Source organism: Microcaecilia unicolor, chromosome 6, assembly GCF_901765095.1.
Source record: "Microcaecilia unicolor chromosome 6, aMicUni1.1, whole genome shotgun sequence".
NCBI classification, from domain to species: domain Eukaryota; kingdom Metazoa; phylum Chordata; class Amphibia; order Gymnophiona; family Siphonopidae; genus Microcaecilia; species Microcaecilia unicolor.
The window spans coordinates 294,230,583-294,253,980 of record NC_044036.1 but is presented as its reverse complement, the minus strand read 5'-3'; the positions used below and the strand labels follow the sequence as shown (position 1 = coordinate 294,253,980).

Here is a 23,398-nt window from a genome sequence, read left to right as displayed (position 1 = left end):
AAAACGTGGCACTTGGCAATTGGCCAAGGACGCCATCAGATCCAGGCTCGGCCGGCCCCAGCATTTCGTGATGTCCAAGAACGCCTGAGCAGACAGTTGCCACTCTCCGGGATCCAAGGTATGGCGACTGAGAAAGACCGCCTTGACATTTATGACTCCCGCAATGTGGGCCGCCGACAGCTGTTCCAGATTCGTTTCCGCCCACAGCTTCATGGCCTCCTTGGCTAGAGGGGCGCTCCTGGTACCTCCCTGGCGATTGACATAGGCCACAGCCGTGGCATTGTCCGACAGGACCCGTACCGGCCTCAGCACCAGTACCGGGAGAAACTCTAGAAGTGCCAACCGAATGGCTTGGAGTTCCAGGATGTTGATGGACCATTTCGTCTCTGCAGGAGACCAGAGCCCCTGCGCTGTCCGTCCCAGGCAGTGGGCTCCCCAGCCCGTCAAGCAGGCGTCCGTCGTGACAACCATCCACTCTGGGGTCGTAAGAGGCATCCCTGCAGACAGCTTGCCTGGCCTCAGCCACCAGCTCAGCGCCTTTTGCACCGCTGGATCCAAAGGAAGGCGTACAGCGTAATCCTCCGAGACTGGAGTCCACCGCTGCAGAAGAGAGTGCTGTAGTGGTCTCATATGAGCCCTGGCCCAGGGCACTACCTCCATCGTGGCCGTCATGGAGCCCAACAGCTGCACATAGTCCCAAGCCCGAAGAGTAGAGGAGGCTAGGAACTGGCCCACCTGGGTCTGAAGCTTGACGCTCCGGTTGTCCGCCAGGAACACTCTGCCCACTTGGGTGTCGAATCGAACTCCCAGATACTCCAGGGACTGAGTCGGGCGCAGCTGGCTTTTCTCCCAGTTGATGATCTATCCCAGGGAGCTCAGAAGGGCAATGACCCTGTCTGTAGCTCTCCCGCACTCCGCATAGGAAGGGGCTCGGATCAGCCAGTCGTCCAGATAGGGATGGACTTGCACTCCCTCCTTGCGGAGGAAGGCTGCGATGACCACCATTACTTTGGAGAAGATCCGCGGAGCCGTAGCCAACCCGAACGGGAGGGCTCTGAACTGGAAGTGTCGGCCCAGCACTGCAAAGCGCAGAAAGCGCTGATGAGGCGGCCAGATGGGAATATGTAGGTAAGCTTCCTTGATGTCCAGGGAGGCCAGGAATTCTCCCTTTTTCACCGCAGCTATTATGGAGTGGAGGGTCTCCATCCGGAAGTGCCGAACTTTCAAGGCCTGATTGACTCCCTTGAGGTCGAGAATAGGCCGAGCAGATCCTCCTTTCTTTGGCACCACAAAGTAAATGGAGTAGCGCCCCTTGCCAAGCTGATCTACTAGCAACGGGACCACCGCGCCCAGGCGGATCAGGTTGCTCAGTCTGCTGCACGGCAGCTGCTTTGACCTGAGACTTGCAAGGAGAGTTTACAAACCCGTCTCTTAGGGGTCGGCAGAACTCTAGCTTGTAGCCATCTCTGATGACTTCCAGAACCCAAGCGTCTGAAGTTACCCTGGTCCACTCGCCCAGAAACGAGGACAACCTTCCTCCTATCTGCACTGGGCCATGGACCAGGTCCCCGCCATTGGGTACGCAACCCTGGGGGCGGGCCGGAGGACGAACCTCCGCGACGGCGGTCCCTACGAAAGGAATGCTGCTTGGGGGAGAAGTTCCGTTTGAAGGAAGCGGAGGCAGAGGAGGCCGACTTGCCCGGGCGATACCGACGGGCTTCCTGGAACCGGCCCTTAGAGGGACCAGGACGGGCACTGCCAGCCCGAGCCCTGACCTCCGGCAACCTCTTGCCCTTGGACGTGCCGAGCTCCGTCACGATCTTGTCCAGCTCGTCCCCAAAGAGCAGCTTGCCTTTAAAAGCCAACTTGACTAGGCGAGATTTAGAGGCATGGTCAGCAGACCAGTGCTTAAGCCAGAGCCACCACCGCGCAGAGACTGTCTGAGCCATGCCCTTGGCCGAGGCTCTCAAAACATCATACAGCAAATCTGCCAAGTAGGCCAAACCCGACTCCAGGGTCGGCCATTCCGCCCTCCAGGAAGGATCCGAGGGGGAAGCCCGCTGCAAAACAGTCAGGCATGCCCTAGCCACGTAGGAGCCGCAAACTGAGGCTTGCAAACTCAGAGCGGCCGCCTCAAAGGACGACTTTAAGGCCGCCTCCATTCTCCTGTCTTGGGCGTCCTTCAGGGCAGTGCCACCTTCCACCGGCAGCGCCGTTTTCTTAGTCACGGCAGTGATTAAGGAATCTATCGTGGGCCAGACAAAGGCTTCCCGTTCCCCCTCAGGAAAGGGGTACAGACGGGACATAGCCCTGGCTACTTTCAGGCTCGCCTCAGGGGCATCCCATTGCGCTGAAATTAAGGTCTGCATGGCTTCATGAACGTGGAAGGTTCTAGGCGGGCGCTTCGTTCCCAGCACAATGGCGGAACTAGTAGAGGCTGAGAGAGAGCCTTCCTCCGGAGAGGCAATCTTCAAAATGCTCATGACCTGCACAAGCAGGTTGGGCAAATCCTCTGAGCGAAAAAGCCGCGCTGCAGAGGGGTCGTCCGCTCCATCCGAGCGAGGATCAGTCTCTTCCATCGATTCCGCTAAGGATCTCTGGGAGAACTCAGACACGCTGCCATCATCCACATCAGAGGAGACCGAGTCCCCCGAGGGTGGAAGATCCATCCGAGGGCGCTTAAGCATAGAGGCCTCATCACCCCGATCAGAAGGATGGGCAGGGGCAGTGTTCTGCATAAGAAAGGCTTGATGCAGCAGCAAAATGAACTCAGGGGAGAAACCCCCCAGTCTGTGCATTTCTGCAGCCTGTGCCGCGGCCCTAGAGGCGCCCTCCATCTGTGCTCCCAGTAGCGGGGGAGAGGCATGTTGCGCGTCCAAAATGGCGTCCGGCGCGAAACTCCGAGAAGGAGGCGCGCGGGAAGAAGGGCGTTTTAATTTCGCCGACTTCTTACTGTCGCCCGATTCAAGGGCGACCAAGCTGTTAAAGTCTCCCATCTCGAGGGCGGCTCAAGAAGAAGCCGACCGAGCCACGTGGCCGGTCACGACCGAGAGGGCGGCCAGCGGGGGATGGGCGCCTAAGGCGGGAAAGGCCACCGCGCCGGAGGAAAAACCGGTGAACTCTCCCGGTTCCGAAAGGGTGCCCAAAAAGGAAGACTCTACCTTCAATCCCCCCACTTCCCCCCTAGGCGCGCGAACGCGTTCCGGGGAGCGTCTTTTCGCGCCCTTGCCATCCGCGGCCATAGCCACGTGGAGACCGTTCGAGGGAAACCCCTGCCCGCTAGTAAAAGGTAAAAATTACCTGCTTCTTGCTCCGAGCAGCGACGACTTGTTCCAGTGAGCAGCTGCAAATGGACGTCCTTTTTGAACGTTTTTTTTTAAAAAAAAATTTTTTTTTTTTTTTAACGGAGCCAGCGGGAGGGGGGAGAAAAGGAGGGACCTGGCACCACCAGGTTTGCACTTGCTCACGAAGAGCCCTCAACCCCAGGTACTCAACAAAACCTAAACAATTAGGCTTGGAGACCTAGCCAGAGCTGCTGCTGTGTGACCACACACCTGCTGAGATAGAGAACATACTGGGGAATTTCCAGCAGCACATGCCCACATATAGGGAGGCAAAAGATTGCTCTCTATCTCCACCTGCTGGTAGATGGACACAACTCACCAGTCTATGGATTGATCGGCTTGTTGATAGGGAACGATATTTTGAAGAGAGGGCTTTGTTGCAGTTTCCTTTCGGATTGTTATTGTTCTAGTTTTAATGATTGTTTTTTTCAGTTTCAATAATTGGATAAGAAGATATTCTTTTTGATGTGTTGTTATAAACAAACTTTAATAGAAAGTGAATTATAAAAATAAAAAAAGTTCTCAAATCTTATTTATTTATTTATGGCATTTCTAGCCCACATTAGCCCAAGTGGAACTTAGGTTCAATGTGGCTTACAATACAAACATAAAAAAAAGAAATGAATAGAGTTACATAATAATAATAATCTTCAATTTGTTTACAATAAATGTTATGAGCTCCATTGTGTATATATCCCATAACAACTGGAACTAAAAGCTTCTGGAGAGAGCACTAGATAATCTCTAGTGCTAGTCTACTTTACAGCTGATGGCAACCAACATCCAAGTGACTAATATAATACCACCTCTCATGGTGGGCAATCCTCCAACAAATGGCAAACCAGAACTGCAGTGGGGTTTAGTGATAATTTAATCTCCAATATGTAGCAGACTCATGCAATTTATTGCAGGGACATGGCAATTTTTCATGGGAGGAAAAATTCTGTGTTGAACTCAAATATTAATATTCACAAATTGAAAACATCTGATGTGAGAAAGTGAAGTTTCTTATCTGCAATGCGAGTTCTCCAGGGACAACGGGATAAGTTAGTCACATTACAGATGATGTCATCCAGTGATGTCGAGCTCAGAAAATCAGAGAATGATTTCTGAGCATGTATGGGCGTTCCCATTTGTCAGACCATTTCTGCTGCGCCTCAGTCTTGTGTAGAGCTGAAAGTAGTTTCAATTGGTAAGGGGAGGTGGGCAAGCCTGTGTGACTAACTTATCCTGCTGTCCATGGAGAGAATCCTTATTTTAAATAAGCAACCACTCTCAATTCTCCCAAGCTACTGGATGCATATGAAAGTGTCAAGATATTTAGCTGGATCTGGAGGCCAACTGAATTTTGGTTTCAGATTCAGCACCAAAATCAATCAGAAGCAGAAGCCTGTGAGGGAATCTGTGAAACCATTAGATCATCAAGTGGTAACACGGGCACTCAGGGAGGACAGGGCCATAGAAGAGGCTGAATGAATTCTTTGCCTCGGTTTTTACTGAAGATGTAAGATGCAGAGAAACTGACAGAAATCTCGGTGAACCTGGAAGATGTACAAGCCAAATCAGAAAAAATTAAATAGTACTAAATCACCTGGATCAGATGGTATACACCCCAGGGTACTGAAAGAACTCAAATATTAAATTGCAGACCTGCTGTTAGTGATCTGTAACCTGTCACTAAAATCAACCATACTACTTGAAAATTGGAGGATGATCAATGTAATGCCTATTTTTAAAAAGGGATCCAAGGGTGATCTGGGAAATTAAAGACTGGTAAGCCTGATGTTAGTGCCGGGCAAAATTATGGAAACTATTACAAAGAATAAAATCACTAAGCACATAGACAAACATGGTTTAATGGGACAGAGTCAACATGGATTCTGCCAAGGAAAGTCTTGCCTCACCACTTTGCTTAATTTCTTTGAAGGTGTGAATAAACAGTGGATAAAGGTGAGCCAGTTGATGTAGTGTATCTAGATTTTCAGAAAGCGTTTGACAAGATGCCTAATGAGAGACTCCTGAGAAAATTAAAAACCTATGGGATAGGAGGCGATGTACTGTAGTGGATTAGGATCGGTTGATGGATAGAAAACAGAGGATAGAGTTAAATGGCCAATTCTCTCAGTGGAGGAAGGTGAACAGTGGAATGCCTCAAGGATCTGTTCTGGGACTGGTGCTATTTAGCATATTTATTAATGACCTGGAAATGGGAACAAGTGAGGTGATTAAATTTGTAGATGACACAAAATTATTAAAAGTTGTTAAATGTGGATTGTGAAAAATTGCAGGAGGACCTTAGGAAGTTGGAAGACTGGGCATCCAAATGGAAGATGAGATTTAATGTGGACAAGTGCAAAGTGACGCACATTGGGAAGACTAATCCAATCTTCTGCCCAGTGTGTGGCAGTGGTCAAAAAAGCAAACAGAATGCTAGAAATAATTAGGCAAGGGATGGAAAGATAAAGAATATTATAATGTCTCTGTATTGCTCAGTGGTGCGACCATGGTGCAATTCTGGTCACTGTATCTTAAAAAAGATATAGCAGAATTAGAAAAGTTTCAAAGAAGGGTGACCAAAGTAATTAAGGGGATGGAACTCCTCTCATATGAGTAAAGGATTAAGAGGTTATGATTCTTCAGCTTGCAAAAGAGATGGATGATAGAGGTCCACAAAATACTGAGAGGGGCATAATCGAACGGGGCGCCCAGGTTTTCCTGACGGCGTCCTCGCAGTAACCCCCGCGAAGAGGCGGGGAAATCCGTATTATCGAAACAAGATGGGCGTCCATCTTTCGTTTCGATAATACGGTAGGGGATGCCCAAATCTCAACATTTAGGTCGACTTTAGAGATGGTCGACATAAATGTTGAGAGGGTCGACCTTAGAGATGGTCGTACCCGGTTTTCGGTGATAATGGAAACCGAGGACACCCATCTCAAAAACGATCAAATCCAACTCATTTGGTTGTGGGAGGAACCAGCATTCGTACTGCACTGATCCCCCTGACATGCCAGGATACCAACCGGGCACCCTAGGGGGCACTGCAGTGGACTAACTGATGCACTAACTGAACGGAAAAAGCCCTTCCCTTATTGATCCCTTAGCGATTCGGAAACGAAAAGGCATGCATGAAGGAAATTGCATGCAAATGAGCTGCTCGTTGTTAGCTCATTTGCACACGATTTACTTCCTAAGGAGGGGAAGCCAGTGCAGAGCAGCCAGGCGTTATGCGTGGCTGCTCTGCGCATGCCAAAGACGGCTTCATACTAGAGAGCTGCACGGCTTCCGTCCCCGCGGGAATCCCGCGGAACCCGCGGGATTCCTGCGGGGACGGAGGCAGTTCCTGCGGGGTTCCCGCGGGGATGGAAGCGGTTCTGCGGGGTTCCCGCGGGGACGGAAGCGGTTCTGCGGGGTTCCCGCGGGGATGGAAGCAGTTCTGCGGGGTTCCCGTGGAAGTGTAAGCTGCACCTGCACTAGCCTCTCATCTACCGAATACCAATTTATTTGAGTGCTGTCTCCTCCTCCTCTTCTTCCTTGCTTTAACAGCATAAATGTGGAAAGTCTTCCATTAAGGAGGTGGTAGAGTCACAAATGATGACGGAATTCAAAAAGGCGTGGGATGAACACAGAGGATCTCTAATTAGAAAATGGAAGTTATATAAAAGCTAACTTTAAATGGCTGCATGTGGGTGGATATCTCAAGTGACACTTAGATGGCGACTCTGGCTGTGATGAACTAGAGCTGATACCTGACAGACTTGTATGTTCTGTGTCTCATACATGGCAATCTGGTGTAAGATGGGCTGGAAAGGGCTTAGACAGCAACTTCAGTGGCTGGAACATGAGGACAGTGCTGGACAGACTTTTACGGTCTGTGTTCCACAAATGAGAACATGAATAGGCTGGAGTGGGCTTTGATGGCAACTCCAGCAGTTGGAACATAAGGATGGGGCCAGATAGACTCCTGTGGTCTTTGTTCCAGAAACACGAAAGAAAGACCATAATCAAGTATATAATATCACACTCGTTGATTTAATGATGAATTGATCATGAGTGTGACTATTGGGCAGAGTGGATGGACCGTTCAGGTCTATTTGCTGTCACTTACTATGTTACTATTAATCCTCTTTGCTCCCAGGCTGGTGCACAGACCTCAGCTCTGACACAGGCACGAGAATCAGATGTCACCTGACCTACTGGCGCGTGCATGTGGCGACCTTTCAGCACACACTGCCAGTGAATCAGAGACAAATCTTACATGTGCGCACCAGAGTGTTCCAAGTTCCAACTTCCGTTCCTTCCTTGCCTACAGTGCTGTGGCTCAAATCCAGAAAGGGAGCTGACTGGAACTTTCTTTTATGTACTATTAAATTCTTACGGGGATGGGTGGGGATGGGTTAAATTCTTGCGGGGACGGGTGGGGACGGTTTAAATTTTTGCGGGGATGGGTGGGGATGGGTAAGATTCCAGCGGGGATGGGTGGGGACGGGTAAGATTCCAGCAGGGACGGGCGGGGATGGGTAGGATTTCTGTCCCCGTGCAACTCTCTACTTCATACATGCAGACAAGCTGCGTGTATAATAGCCATCTACAACCTTAAAAAAACACAAGTCCAGGTGAAAATGTCCAAGTGCTCGTCAGGGATGTCTTTTTTTTTTTGAGTATGGGTGAAGGACGCCCAAGTGTTAGGCGCCTTCGCTATGCCTCCGTCCCTGCGACGGGCAGTTGAGGACGTCCAAAATGTGTAATGTTCTGTGAGAAGGACGTCCATGCCTTTGCTATGCCTCCGACACCCCCTTTATTTATTTATTTATTTGGATTTTCGATCACAAGTAGCAGCAGTGGGATTTGAACCGGCCACCTCTGGATTGCATGACCAGTGCTCTAACCACTAGGCTACTCCTCTACTCCACTCCCTTGAAATTTTGCCGTCCCTGTGGGGGGGGGGGGGGGGGGGGGGGGAGGGGGGGAGGGGCAGTTCAGGACGTTCAAAATATTTGAAAGAAGGACGTCCACGCCTTCGCTATGCCTCCACTGACACACACACACACACCTCCCCCTCCAGGGACCTGCATACTGCTGCGATGGACCTGAATATGATATTTGAGGCTGGCAAAAAAAGTTTTTAAAGTGTTTTTTTTCAGGGTGGGAGGGGGTTAGTCACCACTGGGGGAGTCAGGGGAGGTCATCCCTGATTCCCTCCAGTGGTCATCTGGTCAGTTTGGGCACCTTTTTGAGGCTTGGTAGTAAGAAAAAAATGGACCAAGTAAAGTTGGCCAAGTACTCGACAGGGACGCCCTTCTTTTTTCCATTATCGCTCGAGGACGCCCATATGTTAGGCACGCCCCAGTCCCGCCTTCGCTACGCCTCCGACATGCCCCTGGGAACTTTGGTCGTCCCTGCGATGGGAAGCAGTTGGGGACGCCCAAAATCGGCTTTCAATTATGCCGATTTGGGCGACCCTGAGAGAAGGATGCCCATCTCCTGATTTGTGTCGAAAGATGGGCACCCTTCTCTTTCGAAAATAAGTCTGTGAGTGGTGTAGAATGGGTAAACGTAAATCAATTTTTTACTCTTTCAAAAAGTACAAAGACTAGGGGACACTCAAGGAAGTTAAATGGTATCACTTTTCAAATGAACAGGAGGAAATACATTGAGGCATATTTTCAAAGCACTTTGGGAGGCTAAGTTCCATAGGTTTCTATGGAACTTTGGGAGGCTAAGTGCTTTGAAAATGAGCCTCACTGTCACTCAACAAATAGTTAATCCCTGGAACTTGTTGCCAGAGGATGTGGTATCAGCGGTTAGTATATCTTGCTTTAAAAAAGGTTTGGATAAGTTCCAGAAGGAAGAGTCCATAATCTGTTATTGAGGTACACATGGGGAAAGCCACTGCTTGTTGCTGGGACCAGTAGCATGAATCTTGCTACTATCTGGGATTCTGTCTGGTACTTGTGACCTGAATTAGCCACTGTTGGAAGTAGAATACTGGGCTAGATGGACCATTGGTCTGACCCAGTATGGTTATTCTTATGTTGTTAAGTGCAGTGGAACTGCTGCACATGCTTAGAAAATGTCTAGGCTTTTCTGGGCTATAGGAAAGCAGTTCAGGACTTGATTTCATTGCATGATGTCACCTGTCACATGGACGATTCGATCAGCTTGTCCACAGAGAAATCTTTAACTTGACTGCAATATTTTTCACCTGATATTTTCAAAACTCAGATTGCACTCACCTTCAGCTCACTTATTCTATACAAATGTCTGCAACCCCATTTATTTTGGGAAATACTTATGATACCTATTTCCATACACTGTTTTTATTTTTAAGTTATTCTAGAAACGAGGCCATGAGAGACAGATGCTCATAGTATTTATCTGAGAGGAATGACCTGCAACTAAACAGGCTGGCTTCCAGTCACGTTACTGTCCCAGACTCTGCTGCAGACCTACCTGAAAACACTGATAAACTGTGATGTCATCAGCTGTGGGCGGAGCCATCTCACCTCTGCTACATTTCCCAGCAGCCCCAGCATATTACGATGGAGTTCCTGCTTCTCAGGAAATTCCTGAAAAACATTAACCAGCATCTGTGAATGTGGAAACAAAAAGCCCTGGCTAGGACCAGGATCCTATAAGAGGAAACATCAGACCAGAATCACAAAGTCCCCAGCTCTGTCCTGCAGGCAGAGACAGAGAGGGATTAAACTCGTAGGTAATGTACTGAACAGTTACTTTCAGGCAATCCAGGAAGAGTTTCATTCCATTGTAGCCAAGGAACATCTCACAGTTATCTGGAGTCTCATCTGTAATGTTCCACAGAGCACTCCAGGAAAACTCCATAACTTGATCACACTGTGCGAGAAAGAGAGAGAGAGAGAGAGAGAGAGAGACAGAAAGCATTTCAGACACTAGATATACAGCTTGAAGGTGCCAAGGAATGGATACCACTAACTTATTGTTTTAAGTATATATAATTAATGGAATTTTTCAATGAAAAATATACCCCTTGATATTGAAAAGCATTTAACCAGCCAGGATCGGCACGTGGCTAGTTAAAATGCTTAAATGCTCTATAACCGGCTATCCACAAATTTTCAGTGGGACCTGGCTGGCCATGACCCGCTGAAAATTTGTGGTTAGCCAGTTATATTCCATGAGATAACCAGCTCTCTGCCGATTTTTGGTGTCAGTTTGGCAGCTATATTTGGCTACGTGAATGCCAGGCCAAAAATAAACTGGATATTCAATGCTGGTCACCGGAAACGACCTGGCATTGAATATCCAGGCTCAGCACCGACCACAGGAGTTAGCCGGGCTAATTCCCGCAGTCTAAATATTGGGCTCATAATGGAGCTTTATTCTGACCAATGATAAGATTAATGTCAGAGATCAGAATTGGTCTAAGATAAAGCTAACTGATTAAGGTCTTTTTCTCCACTCATTTTTCAGATTTTGCTGTATTTGAACTTAAAAAAGTTGATGGAACCACAATTTAATATTAAGGAAATAACCAGCATTTTTGTGTATGCATCAAAACACCGCTAAACCTTCTGCTCTAAGCACTCCTGCAACAAATGCTAATTCTTCCCTGGCAAAAACAACCAGTTGATGGTGCTTAGAGAAGTATGAAAAGATGACCAAATTGCAGCTCTACAAATATCTGCCATAGACACAGCATGCAACTCTGCCTAAGAAGTTGCCTGGTTATGATGAGGACAAGATTGCTTCCTTAAACTAGTGCACAATGGTGGCTTTTGAAGCCACTTCACCCTTCTTGGCTACTACTACTACTACTACTACTTAACATTTCTAGAGCGCTACTAGGGTTACGCAGCGCTGTACAGATTAACATAAAGTGACATATCTTGAATCCCTCAATTTGTGGACTATAATAACCAACTGAATATATATTTCTGTTTGTAAAATTTATCTATTAAGTTAGAATATTTTACTAGATTGGTGTATCTTATCAAAGAGTTATTCTTTGTGTATTTCATATTAAAATGATAAATAAAGATTAAAAAAAAAAACATAAATTGACATAAAGGACAGTCCCTGCTCCAAGGAGCTTACAATCTAAAGGGCGAAATGTCAAGTAGGGGCAGTCCAGGTTTCATGAATAGAGGTATGATGGTTAGGTGCCGAAGGCGACATTGAAGAGGTGGGCTTTGAGCAAGGCTTTGAAGATGGGCAGGGAAGGGGCCTGGCGTATGGGCTCAGGGAGTTTATTCCAGGCATGGGGGTGAGGCAAGGCAGAAAGGGCGGAGCCTGGAATTGGCGGTGGTGGAGAAGGGTACTGACAGGAGGGATTTGTCTTGAGAACGGAGGTTACAGGTAGGAATGTAAGGGGAGATGAGGGTAGAGCTCTACCAAAAAGTACTAATAACCTGTCTTAACTTTTGAAATTTACTGGTTAAGTCTAAACAATACGTAACGGCTTACCAAACATCCAGAAGATGGAGAAGATAAAACTCCTCCTCACAGTTCTCTTGCCTAAATGATGTAAACACCACCACCTGATAGACATGAAAAACTCAAACTACTTTTGGAAAAAAAGAACCAACCATTGAGATAGAAACCCCCACTCCTGTATAATGTAAGAATGGTTCTAGATAGGAAACCACTTGCAACTTCGATAACCATCTTGCCAAACAAACAGCAACTAGGAGAACCGTCGTCTTCAGCCAAAGATCCTTCAGGGTTACTTTCTTTAGTGGCTCAAAAGGGTAAAAGTCCCAAAACAAGAAGCACCAGATTAAGGTTCCATGCTAGAAAGGAAGAGCATATATGAGGTTTTAAGATGAGAAGCTCCTTTTAAGAAGCAAGCTACATAAAGCTGGGAGGCTAAAGGTGCCCCCCTCTGGACACCCTCTAAAACATGCTAGCACTACCACTTCAACAAATGAACTGCTATTTCTTTTTTTGAGACTCTCTGGCAAAAAAGACAGAATGAGCACAATTGAAACATTGACTGAAGAAACTACTCTCTTCAAGCACCATGCTTTGAAGATCCTCCATAATCAGACATATGCTTGAAGAAAGGTTATTATATCCTCCTCTGTGCAGCCTCAAACATGGCCTTTCAAGGGCCAACCCGTAAGACAAAGGTGAGACAGGTCTTCTTCCATTGCGACCACCTTTAAGGTGAAGCAGTTCCACATACCATGGCTCTCTGGGCTGGAATGAGATACTATCTTTTGCAGTGCTTGACCTAGAGAACTCCTGATTGGGACCAAAGTTGAAGCAGGGCATCCAGACCAGACTATCTTTATTCTTTCCATTGACTGAGACGATACCTTGCATTCTCCATTATCACCAATAAATTCAAGGTCAGAGTTCCCTACTTTTTTTTTTTTTTTAATAAAAGAGTGAAGGCTTCTTCCATTAGCCCATATTCTCCCAAATCTAGAGCATGTTTGCTCAGAAAAGCTGCTTTATCACTAGAGATGTGGGTGCTGACAGAACCTAAAGATGAGCTTTTGTCCAGCAGAGTAGAAGGGCAGTCTCATGAATTACTGCCATGCCCCTTGTAACCCGTCTAGTTGACATATACCACTGCACTGTAGGAGAATATTCTAATGATCTTGTCCTGAACTAGAGTACTGAAGGACTGCAAAGCCTTCCAAATAGTTAGTTTCCAAGCAACTGATGTACCAGACTGCCTCTGATATTAACCATCTCCCTTGCACTACCTGGCTCTGATAATGTGCTCCCCAGCCACTCAAGCTAGTGTCTGTTGTTGCTATGACTTCCAAATCTAATCCCTTTTTCAGATTTTGACAAATCAGCCACCACTTCATGTTGACTTGTGCCACCGGTATCTACGGGAGGTGGTATTCGTAACTCTTTGACTGTCCTGACCACTGATACAGAAAAGACTGCTGAAGAGGTGTATATGTGCCCAAGCTCATGGAACAAATTCTATGGCCATAATCATGGAACCTTAAGCCTGCATGTAATCCCATGCCCATGGAGTTTTTCTCACCAACAGGTCCCAGATCTAAGTCTGGATTTTCTATGCTCATTGCTTAGAGAGGAAAACGTTTCCATTCCTTGTGTTGAATCAAGCCCCTAGGTACTTGATACACTGAGAAGAAACCAACTTGCTTTTCTTGAAGTTCACCACTCAACTGAGAAACTGCAGCAACTGAGTCACTTGAGATGTGGTTTGCCCGCTTTCTGTCTTGGCTCGTATGACCAATTGTTTAAATATGGATGAACCACGATGCCTTATTTGGAAAGCACTGCTGATATTATTACTATCCTATTCAAAAAAGTGTGAAGGGCCATGGCTAGTCCAAAAGGAAGAGCCTGAAACTGATAATGTTTCCCTAACTTCATAAAACACAGATTTGAATGTTTTGTTTCTGTCTAGAATTAACTGTGATAACTGCCCCACTAGTTTATCACTTGACCATTGTAATATACCAATGCTTACAGAAATTTGATACCTAGGTGTATTACTTGATTCTTCTTTGTCTTTACGGAGCCGTTTGAAGTATGCCATCAAAACTGTTTTCTTTAAATTGCGGTTACTTCACAGAATGAGAGATCTTTTGTCATCAGCAAATTTTCATATGATGCTACAGAGTTTTGTCCTGCCATATTTTGATTATTGTAATGTTCTAGGTATTGGTCTTCCATCATCTGCTTTGAAATCATTGCAAGTAGCTCAAAAACTCTGAGGCCCTTTTACTAATCTACGGTAGGTACTAGCGCATGCCTACATGTGCCAAAAAGCATTGCCACGGGATGTGCTGAGGTGTCCCATGGTAGTGTCCCAATCAGCATGCAGTAATCCCACTCTAAAAATATTACCGCCGATATTCAAATGAAAATGGCACTTAAGCGGCTATCCGTCACTGAATAGCGCTCCTTAGTGGCTTACAGATAGCTAGTTATATCAAGCGATATAACCGGCTATCTGTGACACAACATAACCAACTTTTCTTCCTCCTTTCCCTCTCTAAGTTCCCCCCAACTGTCTCCTACCATACATATACCTCATTATACCACAATATCACTTTGTATTCATTCATACTATGTATTTGTTCAAACCGTAATCAGCTAACACTGTTAACGGTTATATATAAACCACATTGAGCCTGCAAAAGTGGGAAAATGTGGGATACAAATGTAACAAATAAATAAAGAAATAAAGATATCCAAAGAAATAAGGTACTCCCCCCTTGCACACTGATGCTATCACTGACTGCAGAGTCTCATTTACTGGTCTCATATGTACAGCGAAATAATTTCTTAACATGGTTCTTTATGTATAAGCAAACCAAAGGAGTAATGTTGAACCTTTCTTCACATATAGTCTCTGCTGCTACTAGCTCTTATTAGTTGGTTTATTTACATGTTAATATGTTGTTGGTAAGCGATTTACTTTGACTCATTTTTTACTCATATCTAGTAATGAATATATTACTGTTTATGTTGTACTCATTTATATATATTGTTTTATATATATGGTTTTAATATATTTTTTATATCCAAGGGTTTATGTAATGTTTTATTTATGTGTTCAATCAGTGTGTTATAGTTCTTAAGCTGTTTTTATATTGGTATATTTACATAGACTTATGAATTCATGTTTATGAGTTTTTTAACTGTCTCATGTTTGGTTTATATATATTTTTTAAATGTGTTTTATGATAGTTTCCTTATGTAATTGCTTAACATTGATTAGGGACTCCTGAGGCAAGCCTCTATGGCCGAAACACGACTCGTGTCGAGTCCATTTGTTCTTTAATAAAGCACCTGATGTGAACTTTTGAATCCACTGGACTTGTATTTTCTGCATCATCCTTCGTGTCAACCCCGCTGTGCGTGCCTATCTGTGTGGAGGATTTTGGTTCTTCTGTGGTTGTCGTTTCAATCCTTTTATTCCATCAAAACACAGGCATCAGTAAATATATAGCAGTGATCTACAAGGCCAGGGCTCTATCTTATTGAAATAAACTAATAAAACATACCAAAATATTAATCACCAATTTTGTGTGAACATTTACAGGCTGTTAAGAATCAATCCTCGACCCTGTGGGTTAAGCGTTTCCAATTAAGGCTCCCAAAACAGCAAAAAAATGTTTTTTTTTTATGGTTGGGTGAGATTTTCAAATCTCTAGCCTTCCATGTTACCAACAGATGTAAGGTAAAATTATGTATCATACCTGATAATTTTCTTTCCATTAATCATAGCTGATCAATCCATAGACTGGTGGGTTGTGTCCATCTACCAGCAGGTGGAGATAGAGAGCAAACTTTTGCCTCCCTATATGTGGTCATGTGCTGCCGGAAACTCCTCAGTATATCGATATCAAAGCTCCATCCGCAGGACTCAGCACTTAGAGAATTACACCCACGAAGGGACACTCTGCCCAGCTCACCACCGCCGAAACGGGGGAGGGGAATTAACCCAGCTCATCCCCACACAAGTGGGGGAGGGGAATCCGTCCAGCTCATCCCCGCGGAGCGGGGGAGGGACACCACACCCGCCGATGCGGGGGGATCTGGCTTATCCTGCAACCGCAACCGCGGGAGGAGCTGACTGACCCTAACACCGCCGAAGCGGGAGGGGTACAAAGCTGCCCTACAGCCGCACGAAGCGGGAGGGAGTGCCGGCAGAATTTTAAGTCTCAATCCAGCCCCGTAAAACAGAGGGGAGAGGAATGCAGCAGCTCACTGTAACACTAACTCGTCTTAACTCTTGAAGAATCCAAGTGAAAAAACTTGAACACGAAGTCTTTCTGAAGTAACTGAAGACTAAACTTGAACCTGAAATGCAACCAGAATAAAAACAGTACAGATATCTGGGAGGGGCTATGGATTGATCAGCTATGATTAATGGAAAGAAATTATCAGGTATGATTATACATAATTTTACCTTCCATATCATCAAGCTGATCAATCCATAGACTGGTGGGATGTACCGAAGCAGTACTCACCCAGGGCGGGACATTGAAATCCCTGACCTCAACACTGAAGCTCCAAACCGGGCCTCCGCCCGTGCAGCCACAGTCAAACGGTAATGCTTGGAGAATGTATGAGCCGAAGCCCAAGTTGCCGCCTTGCATATCTCTTCCAAGGAGACGGATCCGGCCTCTGCCATCGAGGCCGCCTGAGCTCTCGTGGAGTGAGCCTTCAGCTGGATAGGCGGCACCTTCCCCGCGGCCACATAAGCCGCTGCAATGGCTTCCTTGACCCATCTTGCCACTGTAGGCTTAGCAGCCTGCAGACCCTTACGAGGACCTGCAAACAGGACAAACAGATGATCCGATTTCCGGAAATCATTGGTCACTTCCAAGTATCTGATGATGACTCGTCTCACATCCAGATATTTAAGAGCAGAGTACTCCTCTGGGTAGTCCTCCCTACGAAAGGAAGGGAGACAGAGCTGCTGATTCACATGGAAGCGAGAAACAATCTTGGGCAGGAAGGAAGGCACTGTGCGAATAGTCACTCCTGCCTCAGTGAACTGCAGAAAAGGCTCTCGACATGAGAGCGCCTGGAGCTCGGAAACTCTTCTGGCTGAAGTGATAGCCACCAAAAAGACTGCTTTCAACGTCAGGTCTTTCAGAGATGCCCTCGACAAGGGTTCAAAAGGCGGCTTCTGCAATGCTCTTAGTACCAGATTGAGATTCCACGCAGGCACCACTGAGTGCAGAGGAGGGCGCAGGTGATTAACTCCCTTGAGAAAGCGCACCACATCTGGCTGCGAAGCCAGGGAAGCACCCTTCAGGCGGCCCCTGAAGCAAGCCAGAGCCGCTACCTGGACTTTAAGGGAACTGAGCGACAGGCCTTTCTCCAGACCTTCTTGCAGGAACGCCAACACTGAGAAATTGGAGCAGTGAAGGGAGAAAGTGAGCCTGCTTCACACCACGCTGCAAAGATACGCCAAACCCTGGCGTAAGCAGTAGAAGTAGAGCGCTTCCTCGCTCTCAGCATAGTGGCGATGACCTTGTCTGAGAAGCCCTTCTTTCTCAGACGCGGCCGATCAATAGCCAGGCCGTAAGACCAAAGGGGGAGGGATCCTCCGTCACCACGGGACCCTGATGTAACAGGCCCTGCTCCACTGGCAGCCGCAGAGGATCGTCGACTGAGAGCCTGATCAAGTCCGCATACCAGGGACGCCTGGGCCAATCCGGACCCACCAGGATTACCCTGCCGGGATGCTTTGCCACCCGGTCTAGCACCCTGCCCAACATGGGCCAGGGCGGGAACACATAGAGAAGCTCTTGTGTCGGCCACTGTTGGAGAAGAGCATCTACTCCCAGGGATCGAGGGTCCCGTCCTCTGCTGAAAAGCGCGGCACTTGGCAATTGGCCGATGACGCCATCAGATCTAGGCTCGGCTGGCCCCAGCGCTTCGTGATGTCCAAGAACGCCTGAGCAGATAGCTGCCACTCTCCGGGCTCCAAGGTATGGCGACTGAGAAAGTCCGCCTTGACATTCATGACTCCGGCAATGTGGGCCGCTGAAAGCTGCTCCAGGTTCACTTCCGCCCACTGGCAAAGATTCATAGCCTCCTTGGCTAGAGGGGCGCTCTTGGTACCTCCCTGGCGGTTGACATAGGCCACAGCCGTGGCATTGTCCGACAGGACCCGTACAGGCTTCAACACCAGTACCGGGATGAACTCCAAAACGCCAACCGAATGGCTCTGAGTTCCAGGAGGTTGATAGACCACTTTGCCTCTGCAGGAGACCAGAGCCCCTGCGCTGTCCTTCCCAAGCAGTGGGCTCCCCAGCCCGACAACGAGGCGTCCGTCGTGACGACAATCCACTCTGGGGTCACCAGAGGCATTCCCGCAGACAACTTGTCTGTCTGCATCCACCAGCTCAGCGCCTTGCGCACTGCTGGGTCCAAGGGAAGGCGCACAGCATAATCCTCCGACATCGGAGTCCAGCGCTGCAGCAAAGAGTGTTGAAGCGGTCTCATATGAGCCCTGGCCCAGGGCACAACTTCCATCGTGGCCGTCATAGAGCCCAACAGCTGCACATAGTCCCAAGCCCGAAGGGGAGAGGCTACTAGGAACTGGTCCACCTGAGCCTGAAGTTTGACAATCCGATTGTCTGGCAGGAACACTCTGCCCACTTGGGTGTCGAATCGAACTCCCAGGTACTCCAGGAACTGAGTCGGGCGCAGCTGGCTCTTCTCCCAGTTGATGATCCATCCCAGGGAGCTCCAAAGAGCAACTACCCGGTCCACAGCTTTGCCGCACTCTGCATAAGAGGGGGCTCGGATCAACCAGTCGTCCAGATAAGGATGGACTTGTACCCCTTCCTTTCGTAGGAAGGCCGCGATGACCACCATTACTTTGGAAAAGGTCCGCGGAGCAGTAGCCAACCCGAAAGGGAGGGCTCTGAACTGGAAGTGTCGTCCCAGGACTGCAAAACGCAGAAAGCGTTGATGAGGAGGCCAGATGGGAATATGCAGGTACGCTTCCTTGATGTCCAAGGATGCCAGGAACTCTCCTGCCTTCACTGCCGCTATAACAGAGCGGAGAGTCTCCATGCGAAAGTGCCGCACTTTCAAGGCCCGATTGACCCCTTTGAGGTCGAGGATAGGCCGGACAGAACCTCCTTTCTTTGGTACCACAAAGTAAATGGAGTAACGTCCCTTGCCAAGCTGACTTTCTGGCACCGGAACGACCGCGCCCAGGCGGATCAGATTGTCCAAGGTCTGCTGCACTGCCACAGCTTTGACCGGAGACTTGCAGGGAGAGAGTACAAACCCGTCTTTTAAGGGTCGGCAGAACTCTAGTTGTAGCCGTCTCTGATGACTTCCAGCACCCACGCGTCTGAAGTTATTGTGGTCCACTCGCCCAGAAACGAGGACAGCCGTCCTCCAATCTGCACTGGGGCGTGGACCAAGACCCCGTCATTGGGTACGAGACCCTGGGGGAGGACCGGAGGGAGCACCTCCGGGACGGCGGTCTCTGCGAAAGGAATGCTGCTTGGGGGAGAAATTCCTCTTGAAGGAAGAGGGGGCAGAGGAGCCCGACTTGCCCGGGCGGTACCGACGGGCTCCCTGCAACCGTCCTCTGGAGGTACCGGGACGAGTACTAGCCCGAGCCCTGACCTCTGGTAATTTCTTGCCCTTAGACGTGCCGAGATCGGTCACGATTTTGTCCAGCTCGACCCCAAAGAGCAGCTTGCCTTTAAAAGGCAACCTAGCCAGGCGGGATTTAGAGGCGTGGTCAGCAGACCAATGTTTCAGCCAAAGCCACCGCCGCGCAGAGATTGTCTGAGCCATGCCCTTCGCTGAGGCCCTCAAGACATCATACAGCAAGTCTGCCAAATAGGCTAAGCCCGATTCCAGGGCCGGCCAATCAGCCCTCAAGGAATGATCCGAGGGGGAAGCCCGCTGCACCATAGTCAGGCACGCCCTGGCCACATAGGAGCCGCAAACTGAGGCCTGCAAACTTAAAGCAGCCGCCTCAAAGGACGACCTTAAGGCCGCCTCCAATCTTCTGTCTTGGGCGTCCTTTAGGGCCGTGCCACCTTCCACCGGCAACGCCGTTTTCTTAGTCACCGCAGTGATTAAAGAATCCACGGTAGGCCACAGATAGGCCTCACGTTCACTCACAGCCAAAGGATAGAGGCGGGACATAGCCCTAGCCACTTTAAGGCTCGCTTCTGGGACATCCCATTGAGCCGAAATTAAGGTGTGCATGGCATCATGCATGTGGAAGGTTCTAGGCGGGCGCTTCGTCCCCAGCATAATGGCAGAGCCAACAGGGGCTGAGGGAGAGACGTCCTCCGGAGAGGAAATCTTCAAAGTGTCCATGGCCTGTAACAACAGGTTGGGCAAATCCTCTGGGCTAAAAAGCCGCGCTGCAGAGGGGTCATCCGCTCCATCCGAGCGGGGATCCGTCTCCTCCAAGGAATCCGCAAAGGACCGTTGGGAGACCTCAGACACGCTGCCCTCATCTACATCGGAGGAGACAAATTCCTCCAAGGCCTGGGAATCAACCCGAGGGCGTTTACCTCTGGGAACCTCAACCTCTTTACCAGACGAGGGAGCAGGGGCAGCGTTGTGCATGAGGAAGGCCTGATGCAGCAGCAAAACAAACTCGGGGGAGAAACCCCCCAGACTGTGCACTTCCGCAGTCTGGGCAACAGCCCTAGACGCACCCTCAACCGGCGCTCGCAAGAGCGGGGGAGAGACATGCTGCGCATCCAAAATGGCATCCGGCGCGAAACTCCGCGAAGGAGCCGCGCGGGAAGAACGGCTCTTAACTTTAGCCGCTTCTGTGCCGTCGCCCAAATTAAGGGCGTTCATGGCATTAATGTCTCCAACCTCAAGGGCGGCCCAAGAAGAAGCCGTCCGAGCCGCGTGGCGGCCAAGATGGCGGAGGCGAGGAGCGGGGGATGGGCGTTTATGGCGGGGAAAAAACCGCCCACGCCGGAGGAAGGACCGGGACATTCATCGGTCACGAAAACTGTCACCCAACAAGGGCGAATCAGGCTTGAAGACCCCCGCATCCCCTCTAGAAGCGCTCAAGCGACCCGGGGAGCGACCCTTTGCGCCCTCGCCCTCCGACGCCATATGCCACGAGGAGAAGAATCGGGGAACCCCCTGCCCGCTATAAAAAGGTAAAATTACCTGCTGTCCGCTCCGAGTTGTAACGACCTGGTGTCCAGTGAGTAGCTGCAATAGACGCTTAAATAAACGTCGAAATAACGCCTTTAAGGACGTTCAAAATTTTTTTTTTTTTTTTTTAACGGAGCCAGCGGGAGGGGGGGAGAAAAGGAGGGACCTGGCACCACCAGGTTTGCACTTGCTCAAAAGAGCCCTCAACCCCAGGCACTCAACAAAACCTAAAAATTAGGCTTGGAGGCCTAGCCAGAGCTGCTGCTGTGTGTGACCACCACCTGCTGAGATAGAGAACATACAGAGGAGTTTCCGGCAGCACATGACCACATATAGGGAGGCAAAAGTTTGCTCTCTATCTCCACCTGCTGGTAGATGGACACAACCCACCAGTCTATGGATTGATCAGCTTGATGATATGGAAATTAATTTTCCCAGTGCCAGTAATTTGGAGGCTCTGGTGATACCCAATATTGGAGAATGCATTTACTCATCACCAAACACATCTTACAGAATAATAAATTCTTACCCTTATGCTGACTTTGGTACACCCCCAACTTGTCTAATAAAAACGTCCACTGAACCAAATAGGAGTGGAGGAGTGGCCTAGTGGTTAGGGTGGTGGACTTTGGTCCTGGGGAACTGAGTTCGATTCCCACTTCAGGCACAGGCAGCTCCTTGTGACTCTGGGCAAGTTACTTAACCAGTGGTGTACCAAGGGGGGGCGGTGGGGGCGGTCCGCCCCGGATGTCAGTGAGTGGGGGGGTGATCCGCTTCGCTCCCGCTGCTCCCACCCTACCTTTAAAAAATTTTTTTTGAAGCGTCGTTGCAGGCAGCGCCTCGCGTCTGCCCTGCTGGTAAAAGAAGTAAATCTCTTTGCTTCGAAGTTAGTCGTCGTCGGGCCTCACTATGTCCCGCCCTCCTCTGAGAAAACTTCCTATTTCCCCGAGGGCGGGACATAGTGAGGCCCGACGACGACGAACTTCGAAGTGAAGAGATTTACTTCTGCAGGGCAGACGCGAGGCGCTGCCTGCAACGACGCTTCAAAAACTTTTTCTTAAAGGTAGGGTGAGAGCAGGAGAGTTGGGACAGGGTGGGGGGTCCTCAGATGGGAGAGGGGTATTGTGGGGGTTCTCACATGGGGAGGGGAGGGGGTTTTCATATGGGAGAAGGGGACTGAGTGGGGAGGGGGTTCTCAGATGCGAGAGGGGTGTTGTGGGGGTTCTCACATGGGGAGGGGAGGGGGTTTTCATATGGGAGAAGGGACTGGGGTGGGGAGGGGGGTCTCAGATGGGAGAGGGGTGATGTGGGGGTTCTCACATGGGGAGGGGAGGGGGGTTTTATATGGGAGAAGGGGACTGGGGTGGGGAGGGGGTTCTCGGGAGAGGGGTGTTCTGGGGGTTCTTAGATGGAGAGGGGGTTTTCAGATGGGAGAAGGGGACTGGAGTGGGGAGGGGGTTTCCAGATGGGAGAAGGGGACTGGGGTGGGGAGGAGGTTCTCAGATGGGAGAGGAGAGGGGTGTTCTGGGGGTTCTCAGATGGGAGAAGGGGTGGGGAGGGGGTTCTCAGATGGGAGAAGGGGCTCTCAAATGGGAGAAGGGGGCTGGAACTGGGGTCTGAGAAGGGGTCATGATGGAAAATGGGGCATGCCTGGGTCAGGTGGGAGAATGGGTCGGGCTGAAAAGGGGGCAAGGCATGTGGATGAAGGGGGCTGAAACTGGGGGCTAAAGGAGGGTAGGTGGGATAAGGGGGCTAGTACTGGGACTGGGGGCTGAAAGGCGGCAGGGGCTGAAATTGTGGGGACTGGGGGCTGAAAAGGAGACAGGGAGAAGTGGCTAGGGCTGAAGCTCAGGACTGCTGACAGAAAAGGGCTGGGGTTGAAACTGGGGGCTAAAAAGGGGACAGGGAGAAGTGGCTGGGGGCTAAACCTCGGGACTGGTGGGAGAAAAGGACTGGGCTGAAACTGGGGACTGGTGGGATAGTGGGGCTGGAACTGGGGGCTGAAAAAAAGGGGCAGAGAGGGGACAGATCCTGGATGGAAGGGGGAGTGAGAGGGAGGGCAGACCCTAGATGGATGGGAGAGGGAGGGCAAATGGTGGATTGAGCGGACAGAGAGAAAGGGCAGACAGTGGATGGAAGCGATAGAAAGGGCAGAGAGTGAATGGAAGGGGGAGAGAGAGAGGGCAGACAGGGGCAGATGGTGGATGGAAGGGGCAGAGATAGAGGGCAGATATATATGGAAGAGGCAGGGAGAGAGGGCAGACATTGGATGGAGGGGACAGCAGAGAGGGCAGACACTGGATGGCAGAGAGAGAAGAAAGACAGATGCAGGATGGAAGGAAGACAGTGAAAAGAAGATAAGGAAAGCAGAAACCAGAGACAACAAACTGTAAATAAAATATAAAGTAGTATTGTAACTGTGTTAATGTTTATAATGGAACATGTAAACAAGG

At 49.2% G+C, this 23,398-nt stretch overlaps 1 protein-coding gene across 2 annotated transcripts in view; it reads right to left on the bottom strand.

The window, feature by feature from the left end:
• ZER1 (zyg-11 related cell cycle regulator) overlaps nucleotides 1–23,398 on the bottom strand; it is a 166,069-nt gene that overhangs the window by 48,780 nt on the left and 93,891 nt on the right. For both annotated transcript variants that reach the window (XM_030207904.1, XM_030207903.1), the window contains exons 11-12: nucleotides 10,080–10,199; nucleotides 9,798–9,913 (exon numbers count right to left, since the gene is read on the bottom strand). In XM_030207904.1, coding sequence (XP_030063764.1) covers nucleotides 9,798–9,913; nucleotides 10,080–10,199 — 236 coding nt within the window. The remainder of the gene's footprint in view (nucleotides 1–9,797; nucleotides 9,914–10,079; nucleotides 10,200–23,398) is intronic.